The sequence below is a fragment of the Brassica rapa genome, chromosome A06 (genome assembly GCF_000309985.2).
Source record: "Brassica rapa cultivar Chiifu-401-42 chromosome A06, CAAS_Brap_v3.01, whole genome shotgun sequence".
In the NCBI taxonomy this organism is placed as follows: Eukaryota; Viridiplantae; Streptophyta; class Magnoliopsida; order Brassicales; family Brassicaceae; genus Brassica; species Brassica rapa.
This window is the reverse complement of record NC_024800.2, coordinates 11,933,650-11,950,509: the sequence shown is the minus strand read 5'-3', so window position 1 is coordinate 11,950,509 and position 16,860 is coordinate 11,933,650. Positions and strand designations below refer to the sequence as shown.

General features: G+C 32.8%; 3 protein-coding genes and 1 long non-coding RNA gene across 5 annotated transcripts in view; 1 reads left to right on the top strand and 3 right to left on the bottom strand.

The window, feature by feature from the left end:
- The window catches only part of LOC103873306, a 728,778-nt gene that overhangs the window by 546,821 nt on the left and 165,097 nt on the right, over nucleotides 1–16,860 (top strand). The window lies entirely within an intron of this gene.
- LOC103873391 lies at nucleotides 419–4,771 on the bottom strand. 2 transcript variants are annotated; one of them, XR_004448329.1, is made up of 7 exons: nucleotides 4,117–4,771; nucleotides 3,790–4,053; nucleotides 3,554–3,693; nucleotides 3,396–3,476; nucleotides 3,196–3,298; nucleotides 870–3,110; nucleotides 419–641 (listed from the first exon to the last, which is right to left on the bottom strand). XR_004448329.1 is itself a non-coding variant. In XM_033272646.1 (6 exons), the coding sequence occupies exons 1-6, from the start codon at nucleotides 4,397–4,399 to the stop codon at nucleotides 3,082–3,084; spliced, it is 900 nt and encodes a 299-aa protein (XP_033128537.1). In that variant the 5' UTR covers nucleotides 4,400–4,771; the 3' UTR covers nucleotides 419–3,081. The 2 variants fall into 2 exon arrangements, 1 of the variants encoding a protein (XP_033128537.1); XM_033272646.1 differs by having other exon boundaries at nucleotides 419–3,110.
- On the bottom strand, nucleotides 5,377–6,705 carry LOC117125870 (zinc finger protein ZAT8-like). The gene has a single exon (XM_033272653.1). The coding sequence runs from the start codon at nucleotides 6,290–6,292 to the stop codon at nucleotides 5,714–5,716; it is 579 nt and encodes a 192-aa protein (XP_033128544.1). The 5' UTR covers nucleotides 6,293–6,705; the 3' UTR covers nucleotides 5,377–5,713.
- Nucleotides 7,290–12,447, bottom strand: LOC117125872. The gene is made up of 2 exons (XR_004448330.1): nucleotides 10,243–12,447; nucleotides 7,290–10,094 (listed from the first exon to the last, which is right to left on the bottom strand). It is a non-coding gene; the product is annotated as an uncharacterized LOC117125872 (long non-coding RNA).

Sequence of the window (16,860 nt, the reverse complement as noted above, 5' to 3'; positions counted from 1 at the left end):
GCCAATGAATTCGATGGTTCCGAGAGCAGTTGAGACCAGGGTAAGAGCTAAATCCAGATGGTGAAGAGTAAGAACTAAGTCTCTGCAGAGCATCAGCGATTCAGAGCAGTGCCAAGAACTCTATCTAATAAGAACCTCATCGCCATAAACTATTCATCAGAGAAGAACCTCTGGCGTACATGATGAAGAAACCAAGCCAGTTTTGCCGTGCTCTTGCAAAGACAATATTTTGCGTCTCTACGACTTCCCATCGTAAGTCCTGCAAAAAATATTTGTTTTCCAAATCTCTCCGACTCTTTTTTCTATCTTGTTTCCCTACATATATCCTGTTTTGACGTTTGAGTTGTTTTAAGGGTGAACTCGGAAAATAATACGGCAAAACCTTGGGCAGAAGCTGGAACCATCGTATAACTCGCCATTAACACACCAACAGAAGCGTTATTCTTAACTTAGTCCACAAAGACCACCAAAGACCATCGTATAACTCGCCATTGATACAGCAACATAATAATAACAACCTTGACTACTTTTGAGAACAAAAAAAAAACGTTTGGTCTTAATTCCATCCGAATTGCTGATGCTCTGTCTCAGTTTCTTCTCCCTCTAATTCATACTCCTTTCTTTCTTCCAAGCTACTTCTCCTGGTTTTGTATTTGATCCGTTAATCAAATTTTCAACTTTGATTACCACTTCAAAGATAGATCCTAAAATTTTGAAAGTGTGGGACGAACGAAGTAATGTAATGATGAACGTATGAGGAGAGAAGAGGGAATAAAACAGAGAGACTAATAACAACAATTATTTCTATGAAGAAATCTCCATACTGAAGCAAAGTATTATGATGATTGATGAATTTCGGCGAAGCTTACCTCATTATTTATAGAATAACTTTTGTAACCATCGAGGAGGGTGAAGGTGCTATTGAATGCGAGTTAATGAAGGTGGTGGTTTAATGGAGTGAATGAGAACGTAGATGACGGAGATCCAATGAAAGCTTAGACCGGTACACCTCTTCTGGTAAGAGGCGGTGGCCTGTACTTGGATCGACGCGGCAGTGACGTCTTCTTACGCAGACATAAAACTGGAAACATACTTGGGTTTATACGTACAACATGAAAGCCCAGATATAATAAAAGCCCAAACAAATTGTATTTACGTTTAATGAAACGCTGCGTACGCGGACACGTGTCAACACTATGGACTTCGACTTTCTGACGTGGCAAAGCAGGAGAGACTCCAACATTTTTTTATATAATTAGATTTTCTTTTACAATCTTTTTTTTCTTATTTTTTTTTTATAGTTATTCCATGTTTATCTCCTTTCTCAACTCCCACACATTTGTTTACCATTATGTTATCAATTAAACTATCCAATAAATCACTAAAATGAAAAATATGAAAAATAAAATTATAATTTATTCAGAATGAAAAATGGTGGATGATTATATTCATGTAGTTTCGAGTTCCACAAAAATATTTTTTTAAAATGAAGTTATTGGAGTTTTGTTTAGCTAAATTAGTTTTATAATTATGTAAATAATATTTCATACTATTAAATTAATTATAACTGCTAATTATAAGAATTATACATTTATTAAATAGTCATTCTATTTTTACCATATTTTAAATTTAATTTTTTTTTATTTTTTTTACTATATTAGCTATTAATTGTTTTGAAGATATATAATTAAAGTTATTTTAAATATAGCCATTAGTTTTTATTCGATAATATATTTTATAAACTTTTAATATAAGTTTATTTATTTTAGTGATAATAATTTTTTTGTTTTTAATGGTGTTTAGAAGAAATTTTTTATATTTATAATATATTTTAGTTCAAAAACACAAAAACCAAATCTAATGTCACCAATCAAGCTTTTTGAAAAACTAAAATCTACAGAAAATTCAAAAACTAAAAACTAAAACCAAAATCTAAAAACTAAAAACTAAAATTCAAAAACCAAAAACTAAAATATAAAAACCATGCAAACAATCATCACTTTAAGGTTTGAAACGTTGGATTTGAAACGCCGACAGAGGTAGATACAGAGCCGACCCTTAACGGAAGCGTACAAAGCACGTGCTTCCGGCAGTGAGATATTATCAAAAATGCCGGCCGCATTTTTGTTGAACGTTTCTTCAGCTAATTTGGTGATGGTGCTATAGTTACCTTGACAAGGTCATGGGTTCGAGATCTTCTGTCTACATTTTTTACAATTTTTTTTTATTTCTAATATTTAACAGGCCAAAAAAAATTATTTGGCTTGTAGCCCAAAGATTCCTAGGACCGACTCTTGGTAGATATATAAGCAGTACGTACCATTTAGGGTTTCTTAAAACTTAACTTTATATAAACTTTCTATGGGCTTATTATCTTTTTTTTTTATAAGCAGTACGTAATGAATCAACGGCCAATCCGGATCAGGTATGCAAACATTGTTATCACCTCTTCTTATAGCTTCAGAGGCGGATACGGAGGTTAAATATATATATCGCAACCATGTTGTTGGCTGAAAGTTCGTCGGCTTGTTTGGTCTGTTTTTAGTTCATTGACCCCACCTTTTCTCTGGTTCGAAGCCCTTTTATACAATTTTTTGACCATTATTCTTTAATTTACTGTATTATGTCGGGCAAAAGCCCAATTCGCGAACCCATTAAAATTTTATATATGGAAGCAAATAAACAATGCAGTAATACGGATGGAAGCAAAGTATTTACAACAACAAAGAGACAAGGCAGGAAAATGTTTAAGAGGACATGGTAGTAGCAGCATTCTTTGGAAGGGAACACTCAGCTTCTTCTGCAATAGCCAACTTTTTTGACTGCAAACAACCAAGGGAAAAAAGAGATGTAAAATGTCTTTGCAAGTCAAAGTCGTTAATGAGAAATCAGTAGATTTGTTAGAAAAACTTGCCTTTGATGGCTTCTTGGGCTTGGCAGTAGCGTTCTTCTTAAGAGAGGAAGCCTTGCAAAGAAAGGCGGCCTTGAATTTTTTCCCCTGCAATCATACAGTTGTTAATGAGAAATCAGGTTTTGATTTTGAAAGTAAAGAATGTTTGGTTAAGAAAAAAACTTGCCAAGTTAGGCTTCGTCAAGCGGCTCCTTTTGGACTGTACAAAATAATGAGTAGAGCTGACGAGTTGTTTTATGGAGAAAAAAATTTATATTTATGTATTAAAAAAAAGAAACTCTAACTTGCCTTCTGAGGCTTGGGAGTATCATCCTCATCATCAGAATCATACAAGCCGAACCACGTTACAAACTCTCGCCTTTTTGCCTCCACTTTTGCAAGATAAGACTGAAACAGTAGTCAGAGATTAGATATTATCTCTATGTGAAAAAACAACTCTGGTATTATAATAAGAATGAAGAAGAAGAAAAGAAGAAAAACTTGCCTCTTGAAGCCTAACGGCGGACTCAAAATTTTCTAAGACCCGATTAAACCTTCCCGCAAGGTAACTAAGATACTCATGCATCTAGAATGAAAAGGAAAACGGGAGATAAGAGGATGAAAAATTTGTACTTAAATTTAGAGGAGGCAAGGATGCTTTACCTTATCTGCATGTTGGGGACTGTCGAGGTGGGCTTTGAAATCATCAAAGCTGTCGGAAGAAAAATCGTCGCATAATCCGCAACAATGCGATTCACAGCCTGTGTCCTGTCTTCTGGTATCATAGTTGGGAGACCCTGGATCTGTAGGGGAGAAACAACAACAGCATAACTAATAATAATTTGGTGGTGTAGAGGTAGAGAGAGAGAGAGAGAGAGAGAGGGAGAAGACAAAACAACCTTTCAGTAAGCCAAGCCTATCCCAGACCCACTCTCCACCAAAGTTGTCGACTAGTAGGGTTGGAGGCTCTGGGTCTGCATGTTCGGTAACGGCTGTAAAAGCCAGCAGAAGATTGTAACGGGGGCCACGATTAAAAAACACGCAAATGACATCTTCCAATAGCTCGGCATGGACGGCAGTTATGAGCATCATTGACAAGGGAGGTTCAAAACGAGGTTCTCTCGAAAACAAAGCACGGCGCACACAGCTCATCATGTCGGATCCTGAATGCCAGTTGAGAGTCTAAACTCTGATTTTCAATTTTTTTTGAGAGATTGATTTTTTACCTAGTGGAAGCTGTTTAATAACGACTCCACCGGAAGAGAGCGCTTTCAGAAAGTCATGAGGGACTCCTTCCAGGTTACCAATGCCAATTATGGTGAGCGGACCATTGTAACCTTGATTCTTCAACTCCGTGTCTATTCTCGGACCGACTCGACTTGGCTCATAACCATTTGGGAGCGGACAGCTGTCCATGTCCCACCACACGATCGTTTTAGAGGTCGCCAACTCTGGCGTCGCCTTCCTCACCTTCTTCATCATCATCTCTTTCTCTTCTAAGCCTAACATAGTTCAACACTGAGGCAAACAAATTAAACAGACTGAAAATCACCCACCTCCGGTCTGCAAACGCCGATGGAGAGATAATAGGTATAGATAAAATAAAAGCCACGACTTCCCCTCACTATTTTAGGGTTTTCTTTTATAACTGCACTTCATTTTAGGGTTTTTATGGGCTTGATAGCCTGCCCTGGTCCAGGTCAATCCGACACTTGCAAATCCATTATCCTTTCAGAGTTTCTTCCACTTCTCAACCGAAAATTAATATATAATTATATATATATTTTTTACAGAATTTTTAGCTTAGTCAGTTTTAGTTTTACAATTTTTGAAACCATTATTTACGTGTGATGTTTACGATACTGAGAAGCAAAATCGTTATATGCTTGACTCAAACAAATATTAGACTAGGATAAGACCGTACCTTGCACAGAGTGAAATTTGATGTTTAAAAATATTTACATGATCCATTATAAATGAATGAAATGTACATGTGTGTTTTCTTCTCAAAAGCATTGAATCATTTAATTTTATAAAAGTTTCATTTGTTATCGACTTGCAACAATTGTAAAAATCCACTAAAATGTGATGCATTGATTTTAATATTTTCAGTCAAAAGGCATTAGTCCAAGCATGATATCGTCGTGTTTAAAAATATTTACATGATCCAGAATGAAATGTACATGTGGTTTTTCTTCTCAAAAGCATGAATATTTAATTTTATAAAGTTTCATTTGTTATCGACTTGTTGTAAAAATTTAGAGTAAATCAGTCAAAAGGCATTAGTGCATGATATCGTCGTCCAGATGATATTAGGTTTTTGTTATTTAGAGTAAATCAATTTGACAGATGATTATAAATATATTAATGATCAAGATCGTATATTTATCACAAATATAAACCCATCATCATTTGTATAGTTATTAGAAAAAAATTTCCAACCATTGATCACAAATATATTTTTAAACTTTTTAAAATATAACAAATACAAAAATGTATGCTATTCTTTTTTATTCCAACAAAAAACTATATTTGATTACGCAGTAGCTTTTCCCATTGACATTACTCAAATACAAACATCTGTTCTGAATTGTCAGTGATCATGAAACTTTTCAAATTCAGTTGTGGTTAACCATAACAACTAGACCTGTAACAACGGTTATATTCTAGTTTCAAAACTACTGCAACATTCATATCTCAACCCTGCGAGCTTTCATGTAAAATCATATCCCATATACAACAACTCTATGCAAAATCAAGATGCTAGCTTACTCTATATATAAAACTAAGGAATAGGAACTATATCCAGATGAATATGGAAAATCAGTACATACTACTTCCTAACTCCAAGTTCAAATTGATGCTACTCTCCACAGAATCTGGCCCCAAGTCAAAACACGCAACTCTTTTCCCACTACTCGATTTCTTCAATGTCGTAATCATCGAAGTCGCCGCCTCAGGGAGAAAAGAGCGTGTAACCAACGCGCCGCTAGCCTCTTCCTCGTTCCTATGCTTCCTCATGTGACCACCAAGAGCCTGTCCTATCGGAAAATCCACGTCACATATCGGACAAGGATGCGACCTTGTTGTGTTCGTGGTCTTCCTCTTGGTCTTAGCGATGGATCCCGAAGAAAGTGACGACTGTTCGTCGCTGCTGCTGTTGTTAACGTGTTTATTGTGGCTTGCGCGATGGCCTCCTAAAGATTGGAACGATGAGAACTCTTTCATACACGTTTTGCATCTGTAAACACGACTCTCTCGGCCTCCTCCGCCGTTTTCCCCAATTCTTGATAACAGCATCAGACAGTTCGCCGCCTTATCTTCCACCGTCCTCTCAAGTTTTTCGTTATTTCCCGCCGTACCTTCCACAGTCCGATCAAGATTCTCACTTCTTGCAACCATGGTTGATTGTTTTGAATTGAATTTGACTGACTTCACTTTTGTGTGTTTCTCTTTGTAGTTTGTGTTGTTTCACTTGTGGTGGTTTGGTATTTATAGGGGAACGAGGTCGGGTGTGTAAAGAGTTATTCTTAGGTTCACCCCCTAGAGTGAACCTTTAGGTTCACCAACCAATAGAAAATTGTCATTTTAGATCTAGTATCTTTTAATTAAGGAAACCAAATAATTTGGCAAATTATATTATCTTTTCAAAATAAAATTTAAAAATAAATAAAAATAATATATAAAAACGAATTCAAAAAAAAAGAAATATTGTCAACAAAACACTAAACCCTAAACTCTAATACTAAACCCTAAACTCTAATACTAAACCCTAAACTCAAATCCTAAACTCTAAACCCTTAGGTAAACTCTAAACCCTTGGGAAAACACTAAACATGTTGTCAACAAAACACTAAACCCTAAACTCTAATCCTAAACCCTAAACCCTTGGGAAAACCCTAAACCCTTGGGTAAACCCTAAACCCTTAGGTAGACCCTAAACCCTTGGAAAAACACTAAACATTTGGATAAATTCTAAATTATAAATCTTAAACACTAAACTCTAAATTTTAAAAACAAATATTTTTTTTAAATAATATTTTTTTAGAACTATTGTTATGTTTATTTATTTAATCTTTTATTTTTATTTTAAAAGCATAATATAATTTGGCAAGTTATTTTGTTTCCTTAATTAAAAGATACTAGATCTAAAATGACAACTTTCTATTGGTTGGTGAACCTAAAGGTTCACCCTAGGGGATGAATCCAAGAAAAAGTCGTGTGTAAAGATATTATTAGTTAAAGAAAATACCCTTCGACTTGGTCTGCAAGCTAGTGAAAGTGGTATTTTTGTAATTCACCGTCATCGATAAAAGGAAAGTAGTCATTCCCATTTTTTTGTCAACTAAAGCTAGTCATTCTTTAATAAATGGAAATCTAAAATTGGGAATTTTATTCCTTTTTTTTTGTCAACGAAATTTTTTTCCTTGAAATTTTTGCTTGAATTTTTTTTTTAAAATTTTTTATTTTCACATTATGTATTCGTCTCTGTTCATGCATTCATAAGCCGCCACCTAAATTTTTTTCTTGGTTAAAAAGTATAATTCATAACATCCATATCAACTCTAAAATCTAAATACGTCTAGATTTTGTTTGGTTAGTCAATGTTTTTGTTTTTTGTTTATTCATTAATATTTTTACGTATTTATCTACTCAGCACATATTATTCGTTTTATACTTTAGGAGTTCGTGCCTATTGGACGATACGTCTTGCTCTTGTCACTGCGAGTATCGTCATTCGTCAAGAGAACTTACATACTTGTATATATATGTTGTTATGTTTATCTCTAGATGACCGATTAATTTACTATTTTTTTTTTTGCTTTTTTTTTTTGCTGAAATGTTAACTTTATAACAACAATTTTTTTTTTGTACAATCTCATGATTCTAACTAGGAGATCCAAAGAAATAAGAACAACTAGCTTTTGACCTGCGCGCCCGCACAAGTGTTTGTTTTTTGTAAGTATATATTTTCACTTGTATAAACATTCATGTTACCGATTCATAGGTTATTGAGTTTTAACATTGGTGTATCTTATTTAGTTTGTTTAGTGTCTATTTATAAACTATGCAATTGTATTATTCTTTTATAGTATTTTTATTGCTTTGACTTGGTAAATCAATACTCTAAAGTGTAAAATATTAGAGTATTAAGTATAATTGTAGTGCTTTATTAATTTATACTATAAATATTTCTGAAAAAGTATCACCTCCAAGAGATGTGTTTTGCTTCCATGAATGTAAACCTTTCATTTGAACTCTCCAATTGTTTTTGAAAGGAAGAAATTTTGTGAGAGGAGTAAAAGCTGTGACCATAGGCATTCTTAGGATTTCGGTTTTCTTTGATATGTGTTTGACATAAAATAGAAGAAATATATATATACTGCCCATAGGAAAATTTGGTTGAATTGGAAAAACTAATAAATGATTTGGTTTAAATTATTAAATATCTATTCCTTTTTTATTTAATCTTATTGAAAACATCATACTCCTCCATTTCGCAAAGAGTGTCGTTTTAAGATTTTATTTTTGTTACATAAAGAATGTTGTTTTGTATTTTCAATGCAAAATTTTAAATGAAAGTTCAGTTTTATCCCTATTATTTTAATGCATTAATTATAAAGAGAAATTTATTTAATATGTGAACAAAGGGTAACATAGATTTTTTAGATGATTTCTTAAGACTTATTCTTGAATTTACCCCTAAGGTGAACCTAGAGGTTCACCAATAATGTAAACCTCCCAAGGATGATGCATTCTAAGGTGGTGAGGGGATAAGCTTTGCATCCTAGAGACTGTGAAATCTCAAAGATCAAAGGATGTGGATTGAATAGAACACAAAGGTTGCGGAAATTCCTTTGATTCACCAGTGGATCGATTCTCTAGATATTACACACCAAAGAAATCGACAGCTTGCTGGATATGACACACCAACAAGGAATGGATAGAGAGATGGATTGAGAGACACCACAAAGATCTGTGAAAGGATCTATGATAAGTCTAGACCAGCCATTAACATAGATATGACACACCATCAGTGCCGGACCAACCTTTTATATTGCCCCAATCAAAATTTAAAACTATGCCCTCGTACATGTTTTATCAAGATCACAAAACAGTATTAAAAGTAACTTAAATTTTCATTAAAAAAACCAGATTTCATAATATGTTTATAAAAAACATTGATATAAAAACACTTATTGTTGAAATATAGATCTTCTTGCATTTTTTTCTGCAAAATCATCCATTAAACTCTTATAGTCAAGTTTTTCGACCATAACAGTCTCAATTGATAATATAGCCAACTCATTCAACCTAAAATATAATTTTACTAATATATTTAAAAAGTTTGACAAATCTTATAATAACTAAATATGCACAATAGATAATATTTTAACAGAATAATCTACAGATTTTTTTTTTATGTATATACTACATACTAATAATTTTTTTTTTTTAAACATATGCCCCACTAATTTGGATGCCCTAATCCTTGGCTTGGATGGCTTCCCCTCAAGGCCGGCCATGCACACCATGAACATGGAGTTCCAAAAATTACAAGACATCACATCTTGAAAGAGAGAAACTTCTCTAATTTTCACTGAAAAACAAACTTATTCTTATTCATGATTTTTGGGCTCTTTTTATAGAGAAATACAAGTAATTTTCGTCCATAAAAGTATCCTAACATGCAGCACCACTTGAGAGTTGAAATTCAAACTCTATTCTGCATGCAAGAGAGAGAAACACACTTAAATAAATGCTATTTTAAATCTGGACGAAAATCAGTCTTCTTTTGATATTTTTGGGCTGAATCCACTTTTATGGGCTTCTCTGATGTACCAAGATTGTAGAACAATTGGGCTTGTGGCTTAATTCCATCTGGGCTGGTCGGAATTGTTCATTGAATGCACATAGGTCCAAATTCGCATAAACTGAAGATCACCTGTTTTGTAAATTGCGTAACTCCTTCATCTGAAGTCCGTTTGATCTGATTTTTCTTCGAGGAGCTCCGTAATTGAGTTGAGCACATTTTTCAAGTGATTTCATGCGTAGAAGCCTCGTGGTTTCGAAGATATGAGTCAAACAATGAACGTACATCTTTACTGTTTCCCATGATCATATCATTCCCTTCCTCTTAAAAAAAAGATTTGCTCACAAATCTGGTTCGTATAAAAGAAGAGTATCTAGTAGCACTTTCTCTCTGACGAAATAATTATAAAAATAGAAAGAAAGAAAAAAAAAAGAAATAGAGAATGAAAGATGAGAAGATGATTGAAAGAAGATGAATAGGTGAGAAACTGATAGACATATGGAATGATAAAACCAGACTTAGAGTGTTGCTTTGATACCAAATAATGTAAACCTCCCAAGGATGATGCACTCTAAGGTGGTGAGGGGATAAGCTTTGCATCCTAGAGACTGTGAAATCTCAAAGATCAAAGGATGTGGATTGAATAGCACAACAAAGGTTGCGGAAATTCCTTTGATTCACCAGTGGATCGATTCTCTAGATATTACACACCAAATAAATTGACAGCTTGCTGGATATGACACACCAACAAGGAATGGATAGAGAGATAGATTGAGAGACGCCACAAAGATCTGTGAAAGGATCTATGATAAGTCTAGACCAGCCATGAACATAGATATGACACACCATGAACATGGAGTTCCAAACATTACAAGACATCACATCTTGAAAGAGAGAAACTTCTCTAATTTTCACTGAAAAACAAACTTATTCTTATTCATGATTTTTGGGCTCTTTTTATAGAGAAATACAAGTAATTTTCGTCCATAAAAGTATCCTAACATGCAGCACCACTTGAGAGTTGAAATTCAAACTCTATTCTGCATGCAAAAGAGAGAAACACACTTAAATAAATACTATTTTAAATCTGGACGAAAATCAGTCTTCTTTTGATATTTTTGGGCTGAATCCACTTTTATGGACTTCTCTGATGTACCAAGATTGTAGAAAAATTGGGCTTGTGGCTTAATTCCATCTGGGCTGGTCGGAATTGTTCATTGAATGCACATAGGTCCAAATTCGCATAAACTGAAGATCACCTGTTTTGTAAATTGCGTAACTCCTTCATCTGAAGTCCGTTTGATCTGATTTTTCTTCGAGGAGCTCCGTAATTGAGTTGAGCACATTTTCCAAGTGATTTCATGCGTAGAAGCCTCGTTGTTTCGAAGATATGACTCAAACAATGAACGTACATCTTTACTGTTTCCCATGATCATATCATTCCCTTCCTCTTAAAAAAAAGATTTGCTCACAAATCTGGTTCGTATAAAAGAAGAGTATCTAGTAGCACTTTCTCTCTGACGAAATAATTATAAAAATAGAAAGAAAGAAAAAAAAAAGAAATAGAGAATGAAAGATGAGAAGATGATTGAAAGAAGATGAATAGGTGAGAAAATGATAGACATATGGAATGATAAAACCAGACTTAGAGTGTTGCTTTGATACCAAATAATGTAAACCTCCCAAGGATGATGCACTCTAAGGTGGTGAGGGGATAAGCTTTGCATCCTAGAGACTGTGAAATCTCAAAGATCAAAGGATGTGGATTGAATAGCACAACAAAGGTTGCGGAAATTCCTTTGATTCACCAGTGGATCGATTCTCTAGATATTACACACCAAATAAATTGACAGCTTGCTGGATATGACACACCAACAAGGAATGGATAGAGAGATAGATTGAGAGACGCCACAAAGATCTGTGAAAGGATCTATGATACGTCTAGACCAGCCATGAACATAGATATGACACACCATGAACATGGAGTTCCAAAAATTACAAGACATCACATCTTGAAAGAGAGAAACTTCTCTAGTTTTCACTGAAAAACAAACTTATTCTTATTCATGATTTTTGGGCTCTTTTTATAGAGAAATACAAGTAATTTTCGTCCATAAAAGTATCCTAACATGAAGCACCACTTGAGAGTTGAAATTCAAACTCTATTCTGCATGCAAGAGAGATAAACACATTTAAATAAATGCTATTTTGAATCTGGACGAAAATCAGTCTTCCTTTGATATTTTTGGGCTGAATCCACTTTTATGGGCTTCTCTGATGTACCATGATTGTAGAACAATTGGGCTTGTGGCTTAATTCCATCTGGGCTGGTCGGAATTGTTCATTGAATGCACATAGGTCCAAATTCGCATAAACTGAAGATCACCTATTTTGTAAATTGCGTAACTCCTTCATCTGAAGTCTGTTTGATCTGATTCTTCTTCGAGGAGCTCCATAATTGAGTTGAGCACATTTTCCAAGTAATTTCATGCGTAGAAGCCTCGTGGTTTCGAAGATGTGAGTCAAACAATGAACGTACATCTTTACTGCTTCCCATGATCATATCAACCAACTAATAAAATTTTGTTATTTTATATTCGATATCTTTTAAAAAAGAAAACAAAATATTGTCAACTTATAATGTGTTTTTAAAATAAAAAGGTAAAAAAAAAATAGCAGCAACTACAGAAAAAATAATTTTAAATTTTTTTTTTAATGTCGTCAGCAAACACTAAACCCTAAATCCTAATCACTAAACTTTAATTCCTAAAATCTAAACCCTTGGATAAATCCTAAACTCTAAATCAAAAATACTAAACACTAAAACATTCAAGGGTTTAGGGTTTAGAATTTAGGGTTTAGTGTTTTTGATTTAGAGTTTAAGATTTATCCAAAGGTGTTTTGCTGACGACTTCAAAAATATTTTTTTTTAAAAACATTTCTGTAGTTACTACTATTTTAGTTATTTTTTTACCTTTTTATTTTAAAAATATAATATAAATTGATAATATTTTATTTATTTTCTTAAAAGATATTGAATATAAAATAATAAAATCCTATTGAATGGTGAACCTAGAGGTTCATCCTAGAGGATCTAGGATGAACCTAAGAATAACTTATTTCTTAATATATGTGCAAAGCTTTCAAATGACATTTATTATGAAACAGAGGGAATATACTTTATTAAATAAGGAAAACGTGTTTTGCAAGTCGGACATACATAATATAATGATTTCTTAGTTAATTGAAATCATTAACTGATTTGTGTGACTGTGACAAATTAGGAAAATAAATCATAATGTAGAGCTGTAAAATGGGTGGGCTGTCCAAGAGTTGATTTCTCTGTAAGACACATTTCTCTCTTTTTTGACACTATAAGACACGTTGTGCTGGAGACATACATTCACGGTTTCCTAGATGTCTTTTTGACATGAATACCCTTTGCTCAGCGACAGAAAACAAATGAGTGTAATTGTTTTATTTTGTTTTTTTCTATCTAGTTAGGCGTCTGAAGTTATTAAGATTGGTGTACATGATAAAGTGTCAATTTACGACCATTGCTTTATATTTTTATTATTATTCATTTCCTTTTCTATTTTTGATTTGATTTTTCTCAGATTTTACGATACACAAAACAAGTATAATTGTTACAATAAATTGTATTTTATTTTTTTCTATATTTTAAGATCCATTTTCATATATATATATATATTTTATATATTTTAGAATTTATATAAATAAATGCATGGACATAAAAAGTGTGGATGAGAAAAATCTAAAAACATGTACGAAAAATATATAAACAAAAAAATCTGGACATGGATGGATAAAAAATGTGAAAAACTTTAAAAAACTCTAACACAAAAATTGTTTGTGTTCGTAGTTGAGAAAGTTTAGCAAAAAAAAAAATGTGGACGAATCTTGTTTTAACAGGTTGGAGGTTGTAACTTCGTCCAGCAAAGCTTTTAATGGTTTTTCTTTTCTTAGTCAGTATGACTAAATTTGTGGACATTGATACAAAAAGTATGAACAGACAGCTGCAGATTTGTTGTGTCCTTAGAACAAAGCAACACAATATCTGTTTTAATATGTGGATGCAACATCTCTCCGGATTTACTTACAAAAAGTCTAGAGTTTGTGAACTTTTGTCTCTTCTCCTCTGTTTTCATGAGTGAAAACACATCCTAAATTTAATTAACCATACAAAAATAGCATGTTCAGTAAACAGAGGGCCGATTGTATTACGAGGCTCTTATGTAAACACTTCAAAATCATGAAGGATTTATAATAGTCAACAAACAAGAGCTTACATCATCCGTAAAATCTCTAATAGAAACATCACATAGCATATCCACGAACTCATTGTGTGAAAAAAAAGAAGAATCTGGTGTTTTTAAAGCAAACAGAATCACAAGCCCATTGTGCTTTGGATTTTATGGATGAAAAAAAAAGAAGAAGAATCTGGGGAAGATGTTCAAAGGGAAAGCTTCAGCGACTGATACCGTAAAAATTGAAAGCCAAAGAACCCAAAACCTTTGTAGCTGAAGGTGTAGTGTGAGGAGGGGATTTGGCCACCGATTTCGATGAAAATCACTTACCGGAACTGGCTTCAATATCCACGGAGGAGCTCAGAGGGTTTGATGGAGGTGAGTTCAGTGACTTTGGAGACGTCACTTTTGATTTGACGAACGAGATTTGGCGACTCCATGGCTGAGAGATGGAACGAGAGGTAAGAAGAGCTTGGTGATGAAGATAGGATTCGAGAGAACAGAGCCGGACGGCGACGCCTCCGCTACCAGTGACGTCAATAGAGCGGTCGCAGGGAGAGGAAGGAGAAGAAGAAAGGGAATTGTCACGATTAGGGTTCATAAAATTGGGAAAGTGATTTTGAAAGTCAATCGTAAATCGAAAGAGGAGAGAGAATAAACCTTTTTGTATATTTTTACTTTATTTGTTTGGTAACAGGAGAGTTTGTGTTTAGTTAGGAAAATAGAAATGTGTTTTGGTAGCTTAGTTGAGAGTACAAATGACAAACCATCTAGAGAAAGTGTTTGTCATGCAAGAAGTGTCTTTATGTGTAAATGGAAAGTGAGAATGTGTCTCTAAGTGTAAATTTTTCGCTGTCCAATGGGCGTCCATGTCCAAATATATTTGGGCTTCCATTAGTTATACCCATATTTCCAGATGGGCTTTAAATGGTCAAAATTGGGAAACTATTTAATTTATGGGTGTTTGTGGATTTGGTTAATATGGACATGGGCGGCCCAATTATAAAAAATTCTAGGGTTTCCAAAATTTGAGGAAAAATTGGAAAATTTCATTTCATCGTGAAAGAGAGTTTATGCGACTCATTTGGTGTTTTGGTGATTGAACTGAGTTCCATCGGATAAATTGAGTTTTCCCGCCAAAACCGGAAAATCAAGTTTTTCCACCAAAACCAGAAAAATCGAGTTTTCTCGCCAAAACCAGAAAATCGAGTTTTCCCGCCAAAACCGCAAAATCGAGTTTTTCCGCCAAAACCGCAAAATCGAGTTTTCCCGCCAAAACCGCAAAATCGAGTTTTCCCACCAAAATCGCAAAATCGAGTTTTCCCACCAAAATTGCAAAAATCGAGTTTCCCGTCAAAACCGCAAAATCGAATTTTTCCGCCAAAACCGGAAAATCGTGTTTACCGTAAAAAATCATTATGACATAATGTTGTTTTGATATTTTTAAAGGAAACTGTGTAAAATTAGAAAATAAAATCATAATATTGTTTTGATTTTTATAAAAAGAATATCTAATCTATTAAAAGAGGAGTACAAAATAAAAACAGCCCTAAGTTTTCAAAGTTATTGAATTTGAATTAAATAATTTCTGGTGATAATATTGATTGTTTAAGATAGTTTTGATTTTGAATTACATAATTTATAAACACTGGTTTTGATTTGGCAGACGAAAATTAAACCGATGGAATTCTATGGTTAAGCAAAGTTATTAATAGGTATATAGAAATGTATTTATTGACTCATTTGATTCATTAGAAAAAGATGAACGATCGATCAAAGACAATACAATTTCATTTCATTTAGTAATGTTATAAACCGATATGAAGGAAAATACATATTGTATTTAGATGGTTTGCAAATGTTCTGGTTTAGTAATGGTATTGTAATTTAAGGGTTTATTAAATAAACCAAACGGTTAAGGGTTCTGTAAATCAAGCAAACGTCTGTGTTTTAATAATGGTACTAGATTTTGACCCGCGCTTTAATTCTCTTTTAAAATTCTACAAATTTTTTAATTATAAATTTTTTTTTTAAATTATAAGATTATGTATTTTTATATATGATAACCATATACATTTAAAATTTACTGATTGTTTATGTTATAATCATAGATATTAGATATGATATATAAAAAATTTATATTTATATTTATGAAATTATTTTTAAAGAAGTTAATTGCTTAGAAAAATATTGTATTAAAGATATTTTCTCATTAAATATTTTAATATTATTTTTGCACATCTTATTTTTTATTGATAATATTTTATTTGATCATTTAGATGCATATATTTGTTCCACTTATATAAAAATACTACTATATAAGTTGAAAAAATGAATGATCTTTCACATTGCATATTTTAATATTATTCTTTGCAGATTTTAACTTTTAATGATTATTTATTTATTTATTTATTTACTTAGATGCATATATTTTTCCAACCATATAAAACTCAACTATAAAAATTGTAAAATGGAAAGTTTATTATTTTTTTATTTCTCATATTAGGAAAATACACTACAAAAAACAATTCAATTAATTTGTAGCTAATAAATAAATTATATTAGTTTAACTTATTTATTATCCACAAAATTAAGTATATTTCATATGATTAAAAATATCTAATTATTCAAAACAACAAAATAAATCTCTTCGAAATTTTTTTTGCTATGGATATGATAAAGCTTTACATATAGTAAATGCTAATAGTTAATTAGCATTTATGGTTTTTTTTGGTTTGTAAAGAAAATTTATTTGTTACCATAAATATGAGATATTTCTATTATTTTGTAAATATGATTAAAATCCAAGGGTAGAATCCTAAATTTTTAAAATAGGATCCTGCTTTAATAGTATATATGTTGCAACATAACAATCATGACGTTGGGTG